Genomic DNA, 26933 nt, shown 5'->3' on the forward strand with positions numbered 1-26933 from the left:
CCCGACAGGGCCTGGCTGCATACTCCACGGCCTGTATCCCGAAATAACGGAGTCAAACACCCATTCAGCGTTCCTGGTTCAAATTCTGTGTTCCAGTAATGAGATGTGTGTACGATACCAATAAGCTGAGTACCTCATGATTTTTCAAGATGACTTGGGGAGATGTTGGACTGATGTTTGGCAAAGGTGCAAAGGTAGTTCAATGAAGAAACCAGTGTCTTTTCAGCAGATGTTCAAGTTGGAACAATTAGATGTGAATATGCCCAAAAAATGAGCTTTGACCTAACTCCTACACATGGTACAAAAGTTAGCTCAAAGTGGATGCTAAATCCAAATGTAAAATATGAAACTATAAACATTCTGGGAGAAAACCGGAGACAACCTTGAGGACCTAGGGTTAGGCAAAGGATTTGACCAAAAGCAACCATCCATAAGAGAAAAAAAGAGAGATGAAATGGACTTAGTCAAATTAAAATAATTTTGGTTTTCTCAAAATTAAAAACTGTTAACTCTGTGAAAAGACACTGGGGAGCAACGTAAAGGCACAAGACAGACTTGGGAAAATAATCGCGTCAAAGGGCTCGTCTTTAGAACGCGCAGAGAGACTCTCAAAGCTTAACAGCAATGGAACAGCCCAGTGTTTAAAAAGGGGGCAAAAGATCGCATAGACACTTCACCAAAGAGGATGTACAGATGGCAGACGAGCACAGGAAAAGACACCCAGCATCATCAGTCGTCAGAGAAATGCAAGTTAGAATTCAGTGAGCTATGACAACACAGTTACTAAAATGGCTGAAATAAAGAAGACCCCGACGGTGCCACGTGCGGGTTCGAGGACGGCTCTCTGGCGTTGCTGGTAGGAGTAGAAACGGACCGGCTACTCTGGAAGACAGTGCCGTTGGCAGCTGCTTATGCAGTTAAGCGTGTAACCCAGTAATCTCAGTCCTAGAGACTGCATTAGTAGAACATTGTGTGAAAGGAAACGGCGGCGATGGAGAACAGATCAGTGGGAGAAAGTGGCGGGGGGAGGAGTGAGCCCAAAGAGTAGTGGAGGGAGTTTTGGGGGTACGGGAACTCAGTCTGGTTGTGGTGATGGTTACTCATATCCAGACAGGCATTAAGCTCATTCCAAATGAAGTAAAAATCAAAACCAAAGCAAAACGAGTTCTGAGGAACAGACAAAAAGCACCGGGAGTTGGAATGATGAAAAATGGTTTCTCAGTATCCTGCTCCTTTGGATTTATAGTTATGATTACTAATTAACCATAACTAGCTGCTGCTGCTGCTGCTAAGTCACTTCAGTCGTATCCGACTCTGTGTGACCTCATAGACAACAGCCCACCAGGCTCCCCCGTCCCTGGGATTCTCCAGGCAAGAACATTGGAGTGGGTTGCCATTTCCTTCTCCAATGCATGCAAGTGAAAAGTGAAAGGGAAGTCGCTCAGGCATGTCCGATTCTTAGCAACCCCATGGACTGCAGCCTACCAGGCTCCTCCTCCATCCATGGGATTTTCCAGGCAAGAGTACTGGAGTTGGGTGCCATTGCCTTCTCCATAACTAGCTAATTGTCCTTTTATCTTCAAATGCTTGTTAAAGCCGTTGGGTGTCACTGAAAGGAGGCAGAAGGCTTGGAAACATACAAATACTCAACTTACAGCTTGAGAAGTTAAATGTTCTTGGGCCAAGTTCCTAGACTTCCCTTAAAGCCTGAGCATAATTCAAGTTCATGGACATTGCCTTGAAGTCACAGAGCACGTACACTGCAACAGCTGGATTCCGGGAAGGCCTTTTTAGTCAGAAATCCTATTTCGTTCTATTTTCATTTCATTCTCTAAAAGGCTGACATAACTTGAGAGTTGTCGAGAAAGAGGTCCTTTCTACTGGGATTATTTCTGATGTGAGCCAAAATGGTGAGGTGATTTTCCTCAACAGCCTCCAAGTCCCACCAATTCATAACCAACCCATTTGGAAGCATTGCAGTTGCTATATTGGGGATATTTTTTAAATCATAGCTTTATTCAGACATAATTTACATACCATTAAATTCATCCAGTTAAAGTGTGCTGTTCAGTACACTTTAATATATTCTGTTTTGCCGATGTTACTGCAGTGAATTTTGGAATATTTTTGTCACCAAAAGAGAAACTCTGTACCGCTTAGCCGTCCTTTCCATTTCCCCCCAGTCTCTTCCCCCAGCAACCACCGAGCTACCGCTGTCTCTGTGGATCTGCCTAAGCCGAGCATTTCAGTAAATGGAATCTTGTAATGTGTGCTTCTCTCTCCTAGCCTGATGTTTGCAGGGTGCCCGCACGTTGTCCGTGTGTCACTCTTGGAGATGCTGAATTACACAAGTCCATGCAAGAAGCAGCACTTCGTCTCGTCCCTCCCCTCAAGGGGACAGAGGTGTAGTGGAGGCATCCCTGTGATAAGTGAGGTTTGTGAGGTGATGGAATTCCAGTTGAGCTATTTCGAGTCCTAAAAGATGATGCTGTGAACGTGCTGCACTCAGCATGTCAGCAAATTTGGAAAACTCAGCAGTGTCCACAGGACTGGAAAGGCAGTGCCAAAGAATGCTCAAACTACCACACAATTGCACTCATCTCACACGCTAGTAAAGTCATGCTCAAAATTCTCCAAGCCAGGCTTCAGTAGTACATGAACCGTGAAATTCCAGATGTTCAAGCTGGTTTTAGAAAAGGCAGAGGAACCAGAGATCAAATTGCCAATATCTGCTGGATCATGGAAAAAGCAAGTGAGTTCCAGAAAAACATCTATTTCTGCTTTATTGACTATGCCAAAGCCTTTGACTGTGTGGATCACAATAAACTGGAAAATTCTGAAAGAGATGGGAATACCAGACCACCTGACCTGCCTCCTGAGAAACCTGTATGCAGGTCAGGAAGCAACAGTTAGAACTGGACATGGAACAACAGACTGGTTCCAAATAGGAAAAGGAGTACATCAAGGCTGTATATTGTCACCCTGCTTCTTTAACTTCTATGCAGAGTACATCATGAGAAACACTGGGCTGGATGAAGCACAAGCTGGAGTCAAGATTGCCGGGAAAAATATCAATAACCTCAGCTATGAAGAGACTTAGCAGCAGCAGCAGCATGCAGATAACACCACCCTTATGGGAGAAAGTGAAGAAGAACTAAAGAGCCTCTTGCTGAAAGTGAAAGAAGAGAGTGAAAAAGTTGACTTAAAGCTCAACATTCAGAAAACTAAGATCATGGCATCTGGTCCCATCATTTCGTGGCAAATAGATGGGGAAACAGTGGAAACAGTGACTGACTTTATTTTGGGGGGCTCCAAAATATTAAAAAACAGAGACATTACTTTGCCAACAAAGGTCTGTCTAGTCAAGGCTATGGTTTTTCTAGCAGTCATGTATGGATGTGAGAGTTGGACTATAAAGAAAGCTGAGCACCAAAGAATTGATGCTTTTGAACTGTGGTGTTGGAGAAGACTCTTGAGAGTCCCTTGGACTGCAAGGAGATCCAACCAGTCCATCCTAAAGGAGATCAGTCCTTAATATTCATTGGAAGGACTGATGATGCTGAAACTCCAATCCTTTGGCCACCTCATGCGAAGAACTGACTCATTGGAAAAGACCCTGATGCTGGACAAGATTGAGGGCAGGAGGAGAAGGGGACAACAGAGGATGAGATGGTTGGATGGCATCACTGACTCAGTGGACATGAGTTTGAGTAGTCTCTGAAAGTTGGTGATGGACAGGGAGGCCTGGCATGCTACGGTCCATGGGGTCGCAAAGAGTCGGACACGACTGAGCGACTGGACTAAACTGACTGCATACAGACATTCTGGGGAGAGCGGACCAGAGGAGAGGAGAGGGGCGGGGCCTTAATTGAGCTTTGGTATCTTTCTGTGGTTTTGAGTTTTCTAACTTGAAATAAACAGAACTTTAAAGCAAGGAATATCTGAGTGGGGAACTAATGCCTCCCACTTTTTTTTTTTACTTTGTATCTGTCTGTTTTAAGAAAGATCTAGTAAATCATATATTTCTAAAATTTCCCTGGGATGGTTTATTTAATTATTTCTCCCCATCATTTTTCCATTACGTAGTTGAAACTACATTCGTTTGTACTCACGATTATTTTTTCATGTTTAATATTCCCCTGGATCCCTCATCATGCTTTTTCTCCTTAAATTGTTGTTTGATATTAAAATTGCTAACAAGTGTTCTTTTTATTTGTATTTGCCTTATAACTTTTCATTTATTTTCAGTCCCAAAGTATCCTTTTGTTTCAACTGGCTTGTGTTGATTGGATAACTCGGGTTCTTTTTTTTTTTTTTTGGTCCATTCCAACGTGTTATATTCCCTGTCTGTTGACCATTGATTTCAACCCCTTTACAGTAGGCCATGATTGTTAGCGCAGCTGTTTTCAGACTGGGGCACGGTCATTCTGGGGGGGTGTCGGTCCTTCCCAGAGCTGCACTGGCAGAGGTAGCCTGAAGGGGGTCAGGTTCCGGAGCTCCCGGTTCCATGTGTCTGGGGTGTGCTGGCTTCCCTTCGTCACGTGACCCCTCGAGGTCCCACTTTTCTCACTGCGTGGAGAGAGGCAGGCATCTCGTTTGCCCTTCCCAAATCTTACAAAGATCCCTTGCTGCAGGATACAGTAACCTTCAGTGGACCAAACAGGAGTAATTTGAGAATGCGTTGGTCCTGAAGGAGCCTCCGTGAGCCAAGTAAAGACAGCATCTGCAGGAAATAGCGAAGGGGGCAGCTCTTGTTTCATCCAGGCTGCCGGTTTTGTGCAGAGGGCCGCGCCCCTACCTGTCTAGTTGTCTGTTCTAAAAATAAGAATTTTCTCACTGTGGTGTGGATAAGCATGTTAGAGTTGGAAAATTAGGTTTTTTCTGAGTAGAAAGTGAAACTAATGTGGCTGGACAGTTTGATAGAGCAGACAGGCTCTACCAGTGAAGTTGTAGGGCAGACCTTTTTCATAAACTGAAAACTTAAGCTCACATCTTAAGTTGCATTTATAAATATTAGCATATTTAATCCATGCATACCATGTATGATGTTTGTAAGTATTAAATCGTTTGCAATCATCTGAACTTCCTGTCGTGGTCCGAGTGCAGGTTGGAAAAGAATTTCCAGACATGAGACAGAATGAGAGGGAAATAAAGTTTATTAGAGTGGGAGCGGAGAAGACAATGGCACCCCACTCCAGTACTCCTGCCTGGAAAATCCCAAGATGGAGGAGCCTGGAAGGCTGCAGTCCATGGGGTCGCTGAGGGTCGGACACGCCTGAGCGACTTCCCTTTCACTTTTCGCTTTCATGCATTGGAGAAGGAAATGGCAACCCACTCCAGTGTTCTTGCCTGGAGAATCCCAGGAACAGGGGGAGCCTGGTGGGCTGCTGTCTATGGGGTCACACAGAGTCTGACACGACTGAAGTGACTTAGCAGCAGCAGCAGCAGAGTGGGAGACGCTGTTAGAACAGCGGGCCAGCTCAAGGGAGAACCGACGCTGACCAGGGGTCCCCAGGGAACAAGGAATGGGCTAGGGGTCTTGCGAGTCGTTTGCTGGTTGAATGCCTCATGTACACTGGGTAGGGGAAGGGTAGGGCATGTGCCTTCTCCCTCTGGGGTGGGAGGGGGAACGGGTTATACTATTCCATTGACAGTCACAACTTGGGGGCGGGAGGGATGATAAGGGTCTGGGCTTTCTGCCCCTGTGTTCCCAGACCCTCCTTGGCTTTATCTGCTCTCTCGTCCTTGGCTCACCATGAAAAATTATAGATGTTGCCTTAAAAATATGCAGCAGGGTATATAATTTTTCTAAATATTTCTAGAGGGTACATAAGCAGAAAAACTGGGGGACTAGAATAATATACATATTTCTTCTTAGTCTGTATTTTCTATTTTTAACACTTTTTTTTTCCTTGTTTTTTTTCCCCCCTCCCACCGCCATCCCCATTCTGATATACAGGCTGAATTTTCTTAAATTGGGTTGAAAACTGAAGATTCTCGTTTCACTCTCCTAGCTGCTCCTCCTAGCTCACTGTGCCCGTGCTCACTCATCTTTTTCATCATCAGTGTTTGGAGTCTGGTCAGGGTCTGGCTTCCCTGGGTCTCCAGTGTGCTCTGACCTCTCTTCCTCGTAGAGTAACACCGCCCCCCCCCCCCCCCCCCAACACACACACAAGGAACTTTTGTTCAGAGTTAGAAATGTACTCCCTTAAAAAATGGTTTCTGACTATCATTGCTTACTCAAGCATAATTAAACCTCTGGCTGTAAGAAACTTTATCAGATTTTTGCTCCACCCCCCGCCCATTTTTCTAACCATTTAAATCATTTTGCAGTTTGCAGTTCAGTGATATTTTTTGACAACACTGTGCAACCGTCGTTACTCTGTCGTTTCAAAACCTTTTTATATCACTTCAAAAGAAAACTCCATGCTTATTAAGTCATCTCTTCCCATACCTCCCTACCATCCCCCCCATATTCATTATATTTTTAGTGGGTTTTTTTTTTTTTAATGTTTTGCCATCTTTGGGGGCTCTTGCTGGTTGAGGAGAGACTGCCTTTCCCAGGGCAGTAAATTTACTGTAGACAGTAAATCTGTTGGTGAGTTCACTTTTCGTAAACACACCAGCCAGTCTGCAGTCCATACTCTTAACCTTCTCTGTCTGGCTCACATACCAAGCCAGTATTTCCTCCTGCCCTAAAGCTTCTCCGGGCCCCACAGCCTGCTGGAATTATTCAAACCAGCCAATCCTAGTCTGTTTATCCCGCCCTGCTTTCCCCACGGAAATTCCGAGAAAGGCTGCAGCCCCTGGCCTTCCGCTCGCTCCTTCCTGCCTGCGGACCAGCACTGGCGCCTCTGCAGCACAGACCTTTTGTTTCAGGGGGACGGTGAGTAACATTAACTTTTCTTTCAGTGGCACTGCTGCCACTCAGTCACCTTTATGGATTAAGATTCAGACACAAATTAGCACCAGTGTGACGGTGGTGATCTGTGTCCTGTCTCTCTCTGAATTCTACATTTCTTGTTTAAATGGAATCATACAGTGTGTGGCCTTCATATCTGGCTTCCTTCACTTATCGTAATGATTTCAAGGCTTACCTATGCTGCGGCGTGTATCAGTACCTACCTCCTTTTTATGGCTGAACAGTGTTAAATGATATGCTCCCGCTTTTTTGTAACTAGTTATTTCTTCCTTCATAAATGTTCTTTTGTGCTTAAATATATCCAGTAAAAGTTTTTCAAAGTAAGAGCTGTACCTAGTAAACTAAGACCTTATATACCTGAAAATGCATTTCCCCCTCATATTTAAATAATAATTTAGTTTGGTATGAAATGCAAGTATCGAAGGTTTTCCCACTAGAATTCTGAAGATAACATTCTATTGTCTTTTTGCAGCTAGGATGTAGAAGTCTGGTCTGACTTTCATTTTTCTATTGGTGATCTGATTTCACCCTTGGAAGCTTTTTAGAGTTTCCTCTGTGTCTGATGTTTGTAAATATTATAATCTGGGTGCGTGGACGTGCACACTTACGTGTTTCATTAATCGATTCTGTTTGTCACCCTGTGAGCCTTTTCAGTCTAAGCTGTTAGGTCTTTCTTGGATTCTGAGAGATTCCGTCATTGTTTCTCCAGATGTTTCATCTCTTTCTCTTCCCTTCTCTCACAGGAGTTGGTATTTCTCTCCTTTCCTTGCTCTTCCTTCCTGATGGGCCTTCTGTTGTGTCGTGTCCGTCGCTCATTCGTGTCCGACTCTTTGCGGCGCCCTGCACTGCAGCCCGCCAGGCTCCTCCGTCCCTGGGATTCTCCAGGCAGGAGTTGTGGAGCAGGCCGCCATTTGCTTCTCCAGCGGATCTTCCCAGCCCGGGTCTCCCACACTGCAGGCAGTTTCTTTACCATCTAAGCCACCAGGGGAGCCCAGGACAGTTGTGTGACCTGATTTTGTGTTTTTCAGCTCTTCCACTGAGGCTGCTCATTGAGTTCTTTATTTCAACAGTTATATTTTTACACTAAAAAATTACTTGGTTCTTCTTTCTCACAGCTTATTCCCACCTTATAATTGGATCTTCCCTTATATCTCCAATGGTATAATTATGCTGGTTAAATTTTCAAAGTGTTTCCCATGGTATAGTTTATCCATAAGAAAAGCTTCTGTGTGTTTCATTTACTATCACACTACTCTACTACAACACTGCTTCACTTTTTAAATTTTTATTTATTTTTATTAAGTATAGTTTATTTACAATGCCGTGTTAGTTTCTGGTGTAAAGCAAAGTGATTCAGTTCTATAAAAATATATAAATATGTATGTGTGGGAGGTTTTTTTTTTTTTTTAGATCATTTTCCGTTATAATTTATTACAAGATACAGAGTACATAGTTCCCTGTGCTATATAGGACCTTATTGTTTATCTATTTTGTATCTCTTAATCCCAAACTCCTAATTTACCCCTCCCCTCTCTTTCCCTTTTGGTAGCCATAAGTTTATTTTTGGTGTCTGTGAGTCTGTTTCCGTTTCCTAAATAAATTCATCTGTGTCATGGTTTAGATTCCACATGTAAATGACATCACACAATATTTGTCTTTCTCTGACTTACTTCACACAGTAGGATAATCTCTAGGTCCAACCATGTTGCTGCAAATGACATTAGTTCATTCTTTCTTATGGCCGAGTAGTATTCCATTGTTGGAGAAGGCAATGGCACCCCACTCCAGTACTCTTGCCTGGAAAATCCCATGGACGGAGGAGCCTGGTGGGCTGCAGTCCATGGGGTCACTAAGAGTAAGACGTCAGATGTGACTGAGAGACTGCCCTTTCACTTTCATGCATTGGAGAAGGAAATGGCAACCCACTCCAGTGTTCTTGCCTGGAGGATCCCAGGGATGGGGGAGCCTGGTGGGCTGCCGTCTCTGGGGTCGCACTGAGTCGGACACGACTGAAGCACCTGAGCCGTGGCGGCAGCAGCAGCAGGGTTCCATTGCACCTGAGCGGCGGCGGCAGCAGCAGGATTCATTGTGTATATGGGCCACATGTTCTTCATCTGTTCATCTGTTGATGAACACTTAGGTTGCTTCCATGTCTTGCCTACTGTAAATAGTGCTGCTTTGAACACTGAGGTGCATGTATTTTTTCAACTTAGAGTTTTCTCCAGATACATGCCAAGGAGTGGGATTGCCGGATCACATGTCATATTGGTAACTCTAATTTTCTTTTCTTTTTTTTTTTTTGTAACTCTAATTTTCTAAGGAAGCTCCATGCAGTCCTCCATGGTGGCTGCACCAGTTTGAATTTCCACCAAGTGTAGGAGGCTTCTCTTTATTCCACACCCTGTCCAACATTTGTTATTTGTAGACCGCCATTGCTTCACTTCTGACCCCAGATGTGTGAGGTTTTCACACGTGAAGCATTTCCGCGACACTAACTGGGTATCCTGCAATGATCTGGAGATAGCGTCAGATCCCGTAGGCTAAGGGCTCTGTCCCACAAGGCTGTCACCACCCAGCCCACCCCCACCTTTGCTTCAGATATCAGTCACAAATCCAGGTTATTACCTGGGCTTCCCACCAACTGGCTATTAATGGGAGGCTCCCATACCCTCTTTGGTGGGGTTCAATTAATTTGCTTGGAAGAGCTTATAGAACTCAGGAAACCAGTTTATTACAAAGGAGATGAAAGGATACAGATGAAGTCAGATGTAAAGATATAAAAGGCAGAGTCCAGAATGGTCCTGAGCACAGGGGCTTCTGTCCTCGTGTTGAGGTTGTCTTGCCCTGCCAGCTCTGGATGCATTCTCTTCACCAACCTGGAAGCTCTCCAGACCCTGCCCTTTGGGGATTTTATGGAGGCTCCGTTAAATAGGCGTGATTGAGTACAGTGTAGCCAATGATTACTGAACTCAACCTTCTTGGAAGCAGAGGCTTTGGATTGTAAATTACAACCTAAGGGGGTTCCCTTAGGGGATTTCCAAAAGTCACTTCATTAACATAAACTCAGGGGTGGTTGAAAGGTGCTTGTTATCAATAACAAAAGACACGGTTCACTTTTATAGCTTTCACACAAAGCTATTTCAGGAAGTGAAGACTAAAAGACCAAGTATTAAAACAAGGAATGCTTCCCTTGCTCTTATACTTTGGAAATTCCAAGCGTTTGGAGACCTCAGAGCCAGAGACAGGGACAAAGAGGAAATATGTGTTTCTTAGTGTGTGTCACAGTTTTCGTCGTTTAAATGACGCCTTTCTTTTAAATCTTTGTTCTGTAGTGCTTGTACTTCTTAGAGGTACTACGGTTCTCCCTGTGAGTTCATTGTTTTCTCGGAACGTTCAGTTGCCCCGCTAGTCCTGTGTGGGTTTGTGCTGCATATGAGTTTGGGCAGGAGCTTAGTTGAGATAAGCTCCCCTGGTGGCTCAGATAGTAAAGAATCTGCTGCAATGTGGAGACCCAAGTTTGATCCCTAGGTCAGGAAGACCCTCTGTAGAAGGGAATGGCAACCCACTCCAGTATTCTTGCCTGGAGACTTCCATGGACAGAGGTACAGTCTGTGGGGTCGAAAAGAGTCAAACACAACTGAGCGACTAACGCTTTCACTTTAGTTGAGATGGAAGTTCCTCGGGGAGATCACGATAATAATATGGACAAAGCCCATCTCTTCCCTTTCCAAATGCTTAGGTTTGAAAAGCAAGACCGTATCTATATCCTCTCTGTACCACCAATAGTTCGTATCTTTTTAATCCCAGTCTCTGCAGGAGAACAGTTCTGAACACCCACTATGTACCAAGAATTATGCTGGGCACAGGTGGTTATAACGGATGAATAAAACATGGTAGCTCCTACCTAAAGGAAGTCATCTATGACAACTGAACTGATAATGTTGTTAAGTGCTGAAGAAACACAGCAGCAGGAATGACTTTTTCTGGGGGTGTGGGGGCCACTAAGTGCCTCCTTGAAGAGGCAATATGTAAATTGGGTCTTAGAGGACAAAAGTCTGACTGCAGTTGGTCATGAAGCTTGCTAATTGCTCTGGACACTTGAAGAGTAAATCAGTGAGACAGTTATGAAATTCTGTTTAAGGAAGCACCCTATAATGTGTTACTGCGAATTGAGCTCAGCACCTAGTAACGCTGTTCAGGGTATAGTCGGTGCAGGGTAGATGTTGAGCTCATGAATAAATATATGAATAAAGAAATGAAGGAGAAGGGAACCAGTGATGGTCACTAATTCTGTGTAGTCATTTCTCTGTCCTCTTTTTCTCTGCTCCTAGAACACACGGATCTTCTACTCAGAAGGACCTTCTACTCAGAACACTCTGCCTTCTTTTTAACACAAATTCTCATGAAAAGCCAGTATTATATAAGCATGATTATATAAACAAAGATGCTTTTATGCTCAAATATCCCACCAAGACTAAGTAGAAGAGAGATTAGTCTGTTTAGAGAAAAGGAAACTAAAATCAACCGGTGACTTAAGCCTCATGGCAACTGGATCTTAACTACATTTCCCAAGTAAGCTATCTTTTAGTATAGCTCCCTAATTTATTTTCAACCATTCTGCTTCCTTTTGGGATCTAGCCACGTGGAAAATACCTCTTTCAATTCAAGTCAGTATAGTTGTCATTTATTGAGCATGATCAAGAGCTGTGCCTTAGCATTTAATTTAATATCCTATGTGAGATTTGGTGCCCCTTGGCTTCATTTCTTTATTGGTATATTTATTGATGCAGTCAGCATCTACCCTGTACCTAGTATATTCAGAACAGCTTACTAGATGCTGAACTCAATTCGTAGTAACACATTATAAGGTGCTTCCTTAAACAGAACATTTTTTTAACTGTCTCACTAAATTGCTCTTCAAGTGTCAACAGCCCCTATCCTACTTTTCCAACATTTTCTATTTCCCTGACACAGTCGACTTAGAAACTGGTGCTGCACCTGCAACCCATAGTTGAACATGAGGCAGCTAGGTCAAACATGGAGGAAGTGAATGCCTAAGGACAAACAGCATGCCAGTAATGAAGCATGGGCTAGACTCCGTATCTCAAAATCTCTGGCCATAGATCTTTCCACGTTCCTTGCTCCATCTCAGAATTCTTCCACTCAAGTGCTGTATTAAAGCCAGATGGTAGAGGGTTTTTTTTTTTTAATGCCCCCCAAAATTCACTCTTACCTGTTAACCTGTTTATTGAAGCAAAAAAAAGAGAGTAGAAACATGTTTGGAGAGCAGACGAAATGAAGGATGAAAGTAAAAGGCACATTTCCATAATAATGATCTTTAAACTCAGACTGGTATCTTTAGGAAATGCTCAGGAAATGAAAAATAGTGCCTGTTGATACTTTAATAATCATAATGAACTTCTGCTTCTGGCTGTGACAGAGTAATTGTTATAGACTTGTCATCTTGACAGAAACAACTTTGAAACTGAACAAAGCATTCAAGATTCCTGAATTGATGGAGGATATTGAAACTCATCCGAAATACTAAATTCTTAACAGTTTTCAAGCACTGAACAGGCAGCACAGTACTCTGAGTGGAGATGCCCCCGAGATAAGCCCCACCATTGGTCTAGCTTTCTACCTGCAGTTTGCTTCTGGTCCTGGCACAGAATGGTGGAACCCAAGCTAAAAGTTGATCTTAGTGAGCTCAGCAGTCAGATGTTGGGATTCCAAGCTTCTGAAATAGCTGGACATTGCAAGGGCAAGGAAATAGGGAAGCGGAAGCCAGCTTGAGTTTTGTGTAGGGATTCACTTCAGGTTGCTGGCTGAGGGCTGCTGTGAATGAGTAGAGTGAGACTCTCCATGAGACTCCACACAGATGGCCTTCTGTAGGGCTGGGAGCTGAATGATGTCCAAGGTCAGGCAGTGCTGGGAGATGCTGGAGATGCCTGTCAGCCCAAATGAAGAGACCTCACTGAGCACCTCGGCATTCAGGTGAGACCCCAGAACAGCTGCACTTTAGGAATAAGGACTATGCCCTTGAGAAAGGGACACACCCTAGGACTGAATTCAAAGTGGAACCAGAACCTGAGAAAGAATTAATCCAAGCTTGAGAGCATGGAAAGGACCTGCCAATAATGGACCTAAGAGCCGAGACAAGCTCAGTATCTTTAAAGGAAGACACCATAATCCAGACTCTGAGTGTATCATAACAGTGTCAGATGTATAAATTCCTGGACGTACAGTCAGAAGATGTGACCTATATACATAAGGGGAAAAATCAGTAGACAGGTGGCTCTGAAGTTGGAACTAGCAGACAAGTACTTCAAAGTTGCTGGTATAAAAATATGTTCAAAGACTTAAAGGGAATGATGGATAAAAAGACCAAACAGATGGAGAAAGAGAAATGGAAATTATTAAAAATTTGCCAAATGGAAACTATAGCCCTAGAAATAAAGGTTTAAAATTCACTGGATGATGGAATATTCCCTGGTGGTCGAGTAGTTGGGACTGCATGCTCCCACAGCAGGGGGCACGGATTCAGTCCCTAGTCAGGGGACTGAGACTCTGCAAGCTGTGTGGCCCAGCCGGAAAATTCACTGGACTAGATTACAGGTGGATCAGAGACAGCACCAGGAAGTGTTGGTGGACTTGGAAATGAACCAATAGGAATCATCTAATCTAAGAAACAGGAAAATAGTACTGAAAAAAATTAGCAGCCTTGGTGACTTGTGAGATAGTAAAAGAGGTCTACATGTGTAGAATCAGAATTCTGGAGGGAAAAGGGAACAATGGGACAGGAAAAAATTGTTTAAAGAAATAATTATCAAAATGTCCCATGTTTGGTGAAAAGCCTGAACTTAAACATCCAAGAATTCCAGTAAACCCTAGCAGGATAAATATAAAGAGAACCACGCCGGAGGCCATCACAGTCACAACTGCTGGAAACCAAAGAAAGAGAGAAAATATTAAAGGTGGCCAGAAGAAGGATTACGTAGAGAGGATGATGATGTGAATGATGGCTGACTTCCGTCAGATGCTGTGGATGCCAGCAGACAGTAGAACATTTTTGAGGTGCTGATAGAAAAAAAAAAAAAAAAAACTCAACATTCTCTATTCAGAAAAAAAAAAATGCCTTTGAGTATGTTAAGCAAAACAAAGATATTCCAATAAAAGAAGGGTAAGAGATTTTATTGCCAGCATCCCTGATGTATAAGAAATGCTAATTGCAGTTCCTCAGTCTGAAGAAAAATGAAACGCCGGACTGGAAGAAACACAAGCTACAATCAAGACTGCCGGGAGAAATATCAATAACCTCAGATGTGCAGATGACACCACCCTTATGGCAGAAAGTGAAGAGGAACTAAAAGCCTCTTGATGAAAGTGAAAGTGGAGAGTGAAAAAGTTGGCCTAAAGTTCAACATTCAGAAAATGAAGATCATGGCATCCAGTCCCATCACTTCATGGGAAATAGATGGAGAAACAGTGTAAACAGTGTCAGACTTTATTTTTGGGGGCTCCAAAATCACTGCAGATGGTGATTGCAGCCATGAAATTAAAACACACTTACTCCTTGGAAGAAAAGTTATGACCAACCTAGACAGCATATTCAAAAGCAGAGACATTACTTTGCCGACTAAGGTCTGTCTAGTCAAGGCTGTGGTTTTTCCTTTGGTCATGTATGGATGTGAGAGTTGGACTGTGAAGAAGGCTGAGGGCCGAAGAATTGATGCTTTTGAACTGTGGTGTTGGAGAAGACTCTTGAGAGTCCCTTGGACTCCAAGGAGATCCAACCAGTCCTTTCTGAAGGAGATCAGCCCTGGGGATTACTTTGGAAGGAATGATGCTAAAGCTGAAAATCCAGTACTTTGGTCACCTCATGGGAAGAGTTGACTCATTAGAAAAGACTCTGATGCTGAGAGGGATTGGGGCAGGAGGAGAAGGGGACAACAGAGAATGAGATGGCTGGATGACATCACGGACTTGATAGACGTGAGTCTGAGTGAACTCCGGGAGTTGGTGATGGACAGGGAGGCCTGGTGTGCTGCGATTCATGGGGTCGCAAAGAGTCGGACACGACTGAGCCATTGAACTGAACTGAACTATAAAAGACTTTCGTATTTAAAAAAGACAGGCACATATGACATTGTACTGAGACAGTTGGATGGCATCACTGAGTTAATGGACATGGATTTGGGTGGATTCCAGGAGTTGGTGATGGACAGGGAGTCCTGGCGTGCTGCAGTCCATGGGGTCACAAAGAGTCGGACACAACTGAGCGACTGAACTATACCATTAAGGATGGGAGTGGATTTATGCACTCTGTAAAGTTCTTATGTTTTACATTAGTGTAATATTCTAAATATACTGTGCAAAGTTAAGAATGTATATTTAAATGCCTAGAAAGATCTCTAAAAAATAATGTGAAGAGGAATAGCTAAAAAAGTCAACAGTATAGAAAAGTTAAAATGGAGTTTTAAAGAGTATTTAGTTTACCCGAAAGAATGCAGAAAAGGAGTAACAGGGAAACCAAAAACAAATTAGATAAACAGAAAAAATAGCAAAACGATAGGCTTCTACCCAAACACATCAATAAATGTAAATGGACTAAATACTCCAATTAACAGGTAGAGGTGGGTATGCTCATTAGCTTGATTGTGGTGATTATTTCATAATATATATGTTTAGCATTAGCCAAGGAGTGCAGGTGGAAGCTTCAGGTGGAAGCTGTAAAAAGGCCAGGAAATTGTTCTCCTTTTGAGCCTCCAGAAGAGCCTGTTGAACTTTCCAACACCTTGGTCAAGCCCAGTGAGGCCATGAGATCAGTGTCAGATGGCTGGCCTACTATTATCTTATAAAACTAAGGTAATAAATTTGTGCTGTTACAAGGCATAAGTTTGTGGTGACTTGTTTTAGCAGTAAAAAAATTTATAAGGACAGAAAAAGATACACCAGGCAAACAGTGAGCAGAAGGAAGTTTGAATGGTTGCATTAATATCAGATAGAGTAACCTTAAAGACAGTGTTAGCAGCAATGAAGAGGGGCATTTTATACTGATCAAAAGGGCCATTCATCCAGAAGATAGAATAGCCTTAAAAATATATGTACCTAACAAGAGCTTCAAAATACGTGGAGGAAAACCATTTGACAGAAATAGACAAACCCCCAATCAGGGTCGAAGGTTGTAACACTCTTGTGTCAGCAGTTGGTAACAGCAGTTAGACAGAAATAGTCAGCAATGACAGCAGACCAATACGGACATAAGATCTGAACCAAACTGTTAAGCACCTTCACTTGCTGGACGTTTTTTGACCCCTGCACCCAACGTCAGAACACACCATCTTGTGCATGTAGTATGGTCACCAAGATCAACCACCTCCTGGGCCGTTGAGCAAGCCTCCATAAATTTATAAGGATTGAAGTCATACAGGGAAAATGAAGAAAGACTCCTGTGTACGTTCTTTGACCACAGTAGAATTAAGTTCTGCTGATTCACGTCAGTCGTGTCCGACTCTGTGCGACCCCATAGATGGTAGCCCGTCAGGCTCCCCCGTCCCTGGGATTCTCCAGGTAAGAACACTGGAGTGGGTTGCCATTTCCTTCTCCAATGCATGCAAGTAAAAAGTGAAAGTGAAGTCGCTCAGTCGTGTCCGACTCAGCGACCCCATGGACTGCAGCCTACCAGGCTCCCCCATCCCTGGGGTTCTTCAGGCAAGAACACTGGAGTGGGTTGCCATTGCCTTCTCCAATGCATGAAAGTGAAAAGTGAAAGTGAAGTCGCTCAGTCGAGTCCGACTCAGCGACCCCATGGACTGCAGCCTACCAGGCTCCCCTGTCCATGGGATTTTCCAGGCAAGAACACTGGAGTGGGTTGCCATTGCCTTCTCCAATGCGTGAAAGTGAAGTCACTCAGTCGAGTCCGACTCTGTGCGACCCCATAGATGGTAGCCCATCAGGCTCCCCCGTCCCTGGGATTCTCCAGGCAAGAACACTGGAGTGGGTTGCCATTGCCTTCTCCGAGTATTAAGTTAGAAATAAACAATAATAACAGAAGTAGGATAGCACCGAACGTTTGGGAATTAAAGTATTTCTCAAGAATCTGTATATAAAAGAGTCACAGGGTAAAATAGAAAATATTTTGAACTAAGAAAAAAAGCCACAATATGTCAAAGTTTGTGGTTTGCAACCTAAAGCTGCTTTTAAAGGGAGATGCGTATCTTTGAAACCCTTTGAAAATGCATTTTCGGCACTCGGCTCTCACTGACTGTGCTCTCAGCTCTCCAGTTAGAAGCACTCTTTCTATTGTACCATACTCGGAACAGCTGTTTTCTGCTCTATTGGTAATAACATCTTAACACATCAATTTGCTAACCTGTCAGTCGCTTCCTTTCTCAACAGTCAAAGCCCTTCAAGGACAAGAGTTGCCATTCAGGTCGGTGTTTTGTCTCCAGTTTCTGGCACAACGCATGACGCTTGGAGGGTTCTCAGTCAGTTCTGAATGAAAGCTGGGGAGTGGATCTTACCTTCCTGAGAACCCAGTGGAGACAGGCGGACCGAGGATGATTAACCCCATTTTTCAGCAGAGGAAACACAAGCCCAGGTTCCCTTAACAAGCCGGTGACAAGGCCAGGCTTCCATCACCCCTCAGATATTTTCCTTTCAGGCCACCGATGACAGAAGTGTCACCATTCATGAGAAGCGTCTCCCTAACAGAAGTACGGAGTTCATTAGCGAGTAAACCGTGAGGCCGTCCCCAGCTGTAATGCCATCATGGCGTGTGTGCACGCTGGAGGATGGGCCAGGTGCCTTTCCGAAAGTGTCTAGGGAGCCATCGATGCTGGGCCCCCGAGTCGGGACAGGTGGGGAGCCAGGGCCTTGGCCTTCTCTGCACCGCGCCCACCTGCCCGGCCCCTGCAGAAAGTGCCGGAGTGCGAGGCTGCAGCCTGGCACACGGGCCGCCCACACTGGGGGTTCTGTGCCACAAGCTCTGTTTCTCTGTTTTCTGCCTAGGTTTCAGTTCTCAACTGGGGCTTGTTTCCCCTTTGTCTCTGGTTCAGCTTCCTTTTCCTGTTTGGTTTCAAGTAGAGTCTAAAACTTGAGTTGCTGCCTTCCCAGAGTCTGTGCGCTCAGGTCAGCTGGCCTGGCGGGAACTCGGGACTCATCTCCTCGGGCTCCCTGTCCTGCAGACTTGCAGCCATGACCACTGTGTGAGTACGGGGACCGCAGGGGACAGGGGGACCTCAGGAGCAGACCTGCAGCCGTAGCGGTGTACAGCCCGAGGGAACATGGCAGCCTCCCCAGGTCCCCCGGTTGCACTGATAGGGAGACCGAGGCCAGAGGGCAGGAGGACTCATGACCACTAGACAGTTATGGTTACGATGGAGCCGCCCGCTCCGTCCGTGGTCCATCCACTGCACCAGCCTGTGCCTCTGGTTGCCAGTTGCTGTTAGTGGCGCTGTGTGTATATGAGTGTGTGTGTGTGTGTGTGGCAGAAGCACTTCCTCAGAAGTCAGACTCCTGGCTCGGTTGGTGGGGGGCTCCGAGCTATCTCAGGGTCTGGGATTTGGCTCAGAGGTGCTCTTCTGTCTAGAATGGCCTGAGAATACTCAGGGGTGTTCTCTGAATCCTGGGCACAGAGGGAGGGACTGGGGTGCCTTTTGTACAGGTGGAGACCGCATGGGCTATCTCAGCAGAGCCCCGACCTACCCAAGGCCCTTGGAGCTGAGTGTAGGCAGCGGATGGCCTGGGCTGCGGTGGTTTGGCACGTGTGTGGGCACCAGCCAGTCCGCGTCCTGCCCTGGTAGTTGTGAGCTACTCTTTGCGAAGGTGAGATTGCGACTCAGACTTGATTCTCCCCCACCCTGAGATCCCATGGGAGACTGGATCATAAGACAGAGCTTTATCCTCTGGGATCTGGGGCACTGAACTTCATCGACTCATGGCAGCCCTTCGTCTCAGCATAAGTTATACTCCTTCCCCTTTAAAGATTCCTTCTCAGTTCCCAGACTGCTGTTTGACCAGTGTTCTCGTTTGATTCTTTCAACCATGTCGGGTGGTCGGCTCGGGAAGGGTCATCACTGCTGTTCAGGGGGCAAGGAGGCCTGGCCTCTGACCAGCCTTGGAGCTTTGCTCAGGGCCGCATGGCTGGTTGAGGGCCAGGAGAGCCTACCCAGCACAGGACAGCCATGTTAGGAGGTTCTCCCGGGATGCCGAGTGGGCTCTCTGTAGGCGGTCTGCGGGGAGTTACGACAGGGACAGAACAGTAAGGGGGCCCGTCCAACGCTCCTGGTCAGCAGGGGAGCTTTGGCCATCGCAGCATACCCCACCGTACCCTGAGGGCCTCAGCCAGGCTGCCAAGAGCCCCTTCCTCCAGGCCCAGCGGCTCACAAAGCCCAGGGACGCAGTTGGCCTCTCCTGCTCCTTTGCAGCTGGTTTTCCTTTCCTTTAACATTTACTTAGTTGGCTGCGCCGGGTCTTAGCTGCAGCATTCAGGATCTGCGGTCTTCGTTGCAGTACGTGGGATCTTTAGTTGCGCCATGTAGAATCTAGTTCTCTGACCAGGGATTGAACCCAGGCCCCCTACGTTGAAAGCGCAGAGTCTCATACTGGACCATCCCGGAAGTCCCTGCAGCCAGTTTTATATCATTTCAGTCATTCCCCTGAGCTTTGCGGGATTTGTGAGTAGAGCTGTGGCAAACAAGACTTGCCTCTTTAAAGGCACGTCAGCTTCCACAGAGGGCAGGGACCAAAGTCATCATCAGCCGAAAGCTACACTGTGGGAAGCTCAGTGTACTCCATCCTGTCTGCTGCTGAAGGCAGAAAACAATATCAGAAGGAAACGAGGAGGGAGCAGAGCCACTCCTAAACCGTTAAAACCGGAGCAGGCTTGTAAGTCTCCATCTTGCAAGCAACTCGAGGCCCTCCACCTGCAGTAGGGCGCCCAGGGGAGTGGTGCTTCAGGCACGTTAGCCTCCTCGTCAGCCAGATTCGCCCTCTCTTATCTTGTTTTAAGTATTCCTCCATATTTGTTTAAGGGGGGAAAAAGTTGTTGCTGGTGATAATACCTTGAAATCTGAAAACTACTGATTTAGTCCAGCTCTGAGGTGCACGGATGGGGAAACTGAGGCCCAGAGTCAGGGCAGAGCTTCTGTGTGAGTGAGTTAGTGGTCCAGCCAAAGCGCAGGCCGGGTTTTCTGGGGCCCCCGCCCCGCGAGGCCCCGGCCCTCAGGCTGTCAGGGGGCTGCCCCTGCAGCAGGGCTGTGGGGCCCGGCCACTGAAGAGCGTCTTGAGACTTTGCTGTCCTGTTCTGATCTCCAGAGCATCTCCTGGGATGTCCTGAGGCAGGAAGTGCCCGAGAGCCGGGCTAGACTTTGACAGCTGACCCCTTAAAAGAGAAAATAACAGCGGTACCCAGTTTCCAGTTCTCTGCCAGGCATTGTGCTCATCACGTGGTCTGATGTATGTTGTATTTAACCTCGTCCTCTGTGGTTCCCGCTGCTATTCCATCTCGCTGGTAAGGACAGGGGTCAGCAGAGTCAGCTTAACAGCTTACCAGCTCCAGGGCACACTGTTGGGAGAGGTGGGGTCTAAAGCCAGGCCTCTCGTGTTTTCAAAAGCTGAGGGGTCTCACAGAGTCGGACACGACTGAAGTGACTTAGCAGCAGCAGCAGCAAGCTCGTCTGTAACCTCTCAAAGGAACTTGCCCGGAATCCGAGTTTGAATCAAGGCTGCTAGTCTCTGTTACTCTGTGTCGTCTCCAGTTCCCACTGGTCAGACCACGCCTCAGCCCTCCTGCAGTGCCCACGTTGCTGGCGGTCATCCTTCCTTCGCCCCTCCCCTCCCAGCCTAGAGCTGCTCGGGCGCGGGGTCTGGGCCTGCCCGCGTGCCCCGGGATGGCACACACTCACTCAGGTGTCAGCCCGAGCCTGTGATCAGGGGCTCAGCTGGGCTCAGCCTGGTCTCGTCGCCAGGCTTTAAGCTTACCCTCGGAGATGCATGTACTGCCCCGTTCCTTGGCCCGGCCAGATCCCCTCAGAGGCCCCCGAGCCTGTGGACCCCTGCTTCCCTTCCACACAGACTCGGGGACACAGGCATATATTGGAACTAGAAAGTGTCTCTGAGGTTGGAGCCGCCCTTGTGTCCACCTGGCCTGTCAGCTGGGTGGCCTCGAGAGGCAGAGTGGGAAGGCTTGAGACGGGCTCAGGCTGAGGGTGTCAGACTCTCAACAGTTGGTCAGAGTGTGTGTTCCGGATTCTACCGGGCTTCCCAGAGAAGCAGAGCCAGCTGTCCAGGCATCTGGGACTCTGGCGGCGGAGTGAGGAGAGACCGGCAGCCTTGGCCACACGTGGCCTGGCAGTCTGGCCCTCCCGACCAGCTTGGATGGCAGAAAGGATTTGGGGGCTTGACACTGAATTTATTCCTCGTTTACCCAAAGCCTTTCTTTAATTGGCACACTCACAAAACTGGGCCTTAGTCACCATTTGAGATTCTGCGTGTTGCTCGGTGATGTCTGATTTATTATTTTCATTCCTGTGGCGCAGCAGTTCCCAAAATGTGCTCAGAAGACCTACCCTCTTCGGGCTCTGAGTCAAAACTGTGTTTGTAATAATACTGAGACGTTATTCTCCTTTTCCAGTCTCATCTCATGAGTGCACGGTAGAATTTTCCAGAGGCTCTATGACATGAGTTGACATTGTCACTGCGCCAGCCAAGGAAATGTGTGCTTGCGTTTTTTCAAATTCTTAGGTTTAATTTCAGATACGATAAATATAGATAGACTTAATCTCCATAAACAGAAGCTTTTTGGCTCCCTCAGTAATTTTTTAAAACTTACTTTATTGAAGTGTAGCTGATTCACAATGCTGTGTTAATTTCTGCCACACACAAGAGTGATCACACGCACATATGCATTCTTTTTCATCTTCTTTCCCAGTATGGTTTATCACAGGATGCTGAGTCTAGCTCCCTGTGCTGCACAGCAGGGCCTCGTCTGTCCATTCCACATGGGAGAGTTTGCCTCTGCCCATCCCAGAGCACAGTCCACCCCTCCAGTGGCCCCTTGCAGCCCCCGCTGGCAAGCCCGAGTCTGCTCTCTGTGTCTGAGTCTGTCTCTGTGTCATGGATAAGTACATTCGTGTCACATTTCAGATTCCGCATGTAAGCGATATTACATGGTATCAGTCTCTCCCTGTCTTCACTTAGGCTGATCATCGCTAGGTGCCTCTGTGTTGCTGCAAATGGCATTATGTATCCTTCTGTGTGGCTCAGTAATATTCCACGGCATCTATGTACCACCTCTTCTTCATCCACTCCACTGTCAGTGGACGTGGAGGGTGTTTCCGTGTCTTGGCTATTGTGAATAGTGCTACTCTGGACATAGGGGTGCACGTATCTTTTTTAATTATAGTTTTTTTCGGATGTCTGCCCAGGAGTAGGATTGCTGGGTCATATGGGAACTTTGTTTTTAGTTTTTTGAGATATTTCCATACTGTTCTCCATAGTGGCTGCGCCAATTTATGTTCCCACCGGCAGTGTAGGAGGGCTCCATTTTCTCCACACCCTCTCCAGCATTTGTTCATAGACTTTTTAATGATGGCCATTCTGACTGGTGTGAGGCGATACCTCATTGTAGTTTTGATTTGCATTTCTGTAATAATTAGCTACCATCTTCAAGTATTTATATGGGTGTAAAGGGGCCCTGAGACCAAAAAACATTTGAGGACCACTTCTGTAAAATGGTTGTATGACTGAACTACAAAAGGCAAGCAAGAATCTAGGCTGGCAGCTCCCACTGGCCAAGGAGAGGGCTGGGGTGCCGGGGCCTCTTGAGCTCAGTAGCTTTCTGAGGTGACATCGCAGTTCCTGGGCCAAGTGGGGTGGCGGCATCATGGGAACCCAAGCCTGCTTCTCACAGTCATCAACTGTTTCAGAATGAACATTTTTAAGTTTAGAACAAAGTATCAAATCTGTTCCAGGTCCGTTCACATTAAGAGAAAAAAGGTCACCCTAGAGGGGAGAAGGCAATGGCACCCCACTCCAGTACTCTCTCTTGGAAAATCCCACAGATGGAGGAGCCGGGTAGGCTGCAATCCATGGGGTCGCTAAAAGTCGGACACGACTGAGCGACTTCACTTTCACTTTTCACTTTCATGCATTGGAGAAGGAAATGGCAACCCACTCCAGTGTTCTTGCCTGGAGAATCCCAGGGACAGGGGGAGTCTGGTGGGCTGCCGGCTCTGGGGTCGCACAGAGTCGGACACGACTGAAGTGACGTAGCAGCAGCAGCAGAGGGGATTTACTTGTTAACAAGGGGAATGTCCCTTCCCACTGGGAAGATCTGGCATCCACTCCAGTCATCAAGTTTGTGTCTCAGAGAGAAGGCAGCTGAATGTGCTTCCTGATGTGGTGTTAAAAAACGGCTACCCACTCCCACCTGTATGTCGTGTTCTTCCTGTTCACCCCGCCCCCCTCTGCACCCCTGGAGTGCGGTGGGCCATGCGCCTCCCCTTGAGGACGCAAACCACGGCCTCTGTTCAGACATCCAGTTTCTAGGTACCAGGCATGGGCATATACTTGGTGCATAGTCAGTACTCAGGAAAAGGGATGTTCTCGTGGTTTGTCAGATTGATGCAGGAAGAGAAAGCAGTAGTGACCCAGTCTTACGGGAGTCTTGGTCCCGTCCCCTACCCCTCACGTCCACCCCAAAGAATCCCTAAAGAGGCTGAGAAATATGATACCTGGCAAAACTAGGGACACCCAAAAGCAAGCATTTATGCAAAGATTATTATTGAGCAGTCACTGGGGCTCCAGAGATGAACAGTATTTTTGAAACAAACCACAAAAAACCTGCCTCATGCAAGACAGAGAAAATCAACAGACCTTCAGGACAGTGGCAGTAAGCAGGGTAGGGGTTTCCTGGAGGCAGTAGCACCGACCTGAGCTGAGACGGTGGGATGCAAACTGTTTGTGTAGGGAAGAGAAACCGTCCCGGACGAGGGAGGTGCTGGCTTAAGCAGATGGCACATCGGCATGAGGTGAGACCTGAGATAGCCTGGAGAGTCACCCTGAGCATCCTGGCAGGACACGGGCCGTCGGGTCCTGCCTGTGCCCTGAGCCCCCAGGTGGAGGCTCACCGCCAGAGGCTTGGGCCGTGCTGCAGGGGCATCCCCCACGCTGGGCCTCTGAGCCCTGCTGTGCCCATGTGCCCTCCTGTGTCACCTCCTGAGAGGGCGATGCCACAGCCCCACTGAAGAGCCTCTGGGTGACCTTTCTTCACACCACCTACTGTACCTGCCACTGTTGTGCGGGTCTGTCTTCCCAGGTATCATATATCTCAGCTTGACGGAAGAGAAATGAGAGCTGGAGGCAGCAGCTGGGAGTCGGAAGCGGGTGCCAGCTCCTATCAGCTTACAGCAGTCAGGCTCAGGCTCGGCGTGTTTTCATGGGAGAGGGAGAGGAAGAGGGCCCTCCCGGTGGTCTAACCACTTACCCCTCTGTGCCTGGGACTGTCCTGGTCTTAGTGCTGAGCGTCCTGCCCCGCCTCCCAGGAAGCCCCTCAGTCCCAGGCAAAGCCAGGTTGTTGGTCGGGACAGTGTGAGGTGTTCAGTCTAGAGGGGGTGGACCCCCTGGGTCAGGCTGAGCAGGGCCGGTGGGGAGGGTGAGGTGTGACTGGACCTGAGTGCGCTCCTAGGGGACCCGGGGGCCAGCGCGCGCCTTCCCAGAGCAGCAGATCTCTCCCCCACTGGCCTCCAGGGAGCCTCACTCTGCAGCAGGCCCACCTCAGCCTTGCGGTTTCCTGACTCAAGATCCCAGGCCGCAGTGAGACCCACAGCACTGATGGTAATCTGCAGCAGATGCTTCTGTTTGGCAGTTACTTACTGCCTCTCTGAGAATAAACAGAGTAGGATTGTAGGTGGAATGTTCCCACGGGCACACGACCATGAGGGCACTTGTGCACAGTCAGAGCAGTTTGCAGCACACGAGGGACCACGTTTACAAAGGGGAAGGCCCCCTGCCCTCAAGGAGCTCGTCATCTAGTGGGGCCGACGGTGCTTAACACAGATGCCGAGAAGCAGGACAGATGGGTTAGAGCCCTGGTGAGAGGCAGAGATGAGCACAGCGCCGAGGGGCTGGTCCTTACAGGTCCAAGTGCTGGACAGTGTCCAGGCTCACCCCTGGGCTTGGTTTTCTGGCAAGCCTCTTGGGGTGGCCTTATTGCTGTCTGTTCCCTCTTGGTTTGCATCATTTTAGGGCTTCCCAGGTGGTGCAGTGGTAAAGAATCCACCTGCCAGTGCAGGAGACCCAGGAGACACAGGTTCGATCCCTGGGTCAGAAAGACCTCCTGGAAGAGGAAATGGCAACCCACTCCAGTATTCTTGCCAGGAAAATCCAATGGACAGAGGAGTCTGGCGGGATACAGTCCATGGGATCACAGAGTCGGACGCAGCACACACCCTAACTTTAGGACATCATCCTCTGTCCTTCAAATCGTAGTAAATGCCTGAATAGGTCCCGAAAGGTATTTGTAGAGTGGAAAGGATTCCACATGGACTGCACAGGAAAGAGTGTGGCTGGGATGGGGTGTCAGTGCCAGCCCATGCAGGGTCCAGAGGGCTCATTCTCGGTCATGCAGGGGGTGGTGGGGCAGGAGTCCAGCTGCTGGTGGACATGGAAGCTGTGCTTTCCCAGGACTAGACGGGGGTGTGGGGAGGCGGAGACTGACTTCAGGCTGCCCTCTCCACGTCTTCCCATGCATTGGTTTTATCCACAAGCGCATCAGTGGCTTCTTAGGTCAAGTCCAGGAAGATCCCTGAGTAGATTGCACAGTTGTCTGCAGAAAGTTTGTGGTGTGTTTGCCGCTTTTAAGTGGAGATTTCAGTAGTGGTCTCTGAAGAGTTAACTGCTGAACCAATAACAAGACTCTGACTCTGCTGGCCAGGGGCTGGGCTTCTGGGCAGAGCTCAGCGTGAACTCAGCTGTCTGAGGAGCCCTGAGGTCAACCAGCTTGGTGTCCATGAGGAAACTGAGGCCCAGAGCACGCCCTGACCAGAGAGCCGTCCACGGCTTTGTTATTGTCCGTCTCACACAGCCCTGGGAGGGAATTACAGGCTGGGGTTTTTTGCAGGGCCCACAAATACCCATACAAAAGCACAAAATGAGACTGGACTTGGACCGCTCACTCTGTAAGAGCCTTCTCCTGGGAGAGAAGCTCTGCTTGTACCTCCAGCTCAGAACAGCCTGTCAGGTCCCAGGGGGAAAGTCCATCAGCCTGGCGGTCCATGTGAACGCAGCCCCATGTGAACGGGGCCTGGTGGACGGACCCCACTGGTCAGTGGTGGTTTGCTCTTGTGAAGGTAGCATGTCTGAGATGAGCACCAGGAGGACCAGCCTTGGTGCACAGTGAGGGGCGGCTAGGGCTGGGCAGGTAGCAATAGTCTTTTTCAGTTTATTAAAGGGAATCGTGTATCAATGTGTTTAAAATACAATTCAGTATAAACTGTACTTGAAAATACTTGTTCTCAATAAACCATTTTTGAAAGTACTCGTTCACCAAATTGTTGTTCAGTTGCTAAGTGGTGTCTGGCTCTTTCAGGACCCCGTGCGCTGTAGCCCGCCAGGCTCCGTCCATGGGATTTTCCCAGGCGAGAACAAGGGAGTGTGTTGCCACTCCCTGCTCCAGGGGATCTTCCTGACCCACGGTTCGAACCTGCGTCTCCTGCATCGGCAGGCACATTCTTTACCACAGCACCACCAGGGAGGCCCCATTTACCAAATTAACTTTCCTCAAAAACACTGATTGGGACAAGTGAAGTGTCTGGTGCATGTGAAATGTGTGTGTAGTAGAGTTTCATATTCACCCAAGTGGAGCTGTTAAGTAGGCACAGGGAATATATGGCGCTCAGAGACAGTGTCTAGGCTGAGTAGTAATCAAGAGTTATTAAAACAAGAAAAAAAATTTATAACTAGATATGATGATGGATGATAAGACTTACCGTGGTGATCATTTTGCAAT

General features: G+C 47.3%; 1 protein-coding gene across 13 annotated transcripts in view; it reads left to right on the top strand.

The window, feature by feature from the left end:
• Positions 1-26933, top strand: part of EVL (Enah/Vasp-like) — a 144254-nt gene that overhangs the window by 65550 nt on the left and 51771 nt on the right. The window contains exon 3 of one of the 13 annotated variants that reach the window (XM_060401924.1): positions 1-6886. This exon is cut by the window's left edge and continues 33788 nt beyond it. The exons of 10 other annotated variants lie outside the window; for them this stretch is intronic. Coding sequence is in view for 1 of the 3 variants with exons in the window: in XM_060401923.1 (XP_060257906.1) it covers positions 18119-18129 (11 nt within the window). In the remaining 2 variants the exon portion in view is untranslated. 2 more of the 13 variants (XM_060401923.1, XM_042235483.2) reach the window with 2 other exon arrangements.

The sequence above is a fragment of the Ovis aries genome, chromosome 18 (genome assembly GCF_016772045.2).
Source record: "Ovis aries strain OAR_USU_Benz2616 breed Rambouillet chromosome 18, ARS-UI_Ramb_v3.0, whole genome shotgun sequence".
NCBI lineage: Eukaryota > Metazoa > Chordata > Mammalia > Artiodactyla > Bovidae > Ovis > Ovis aries.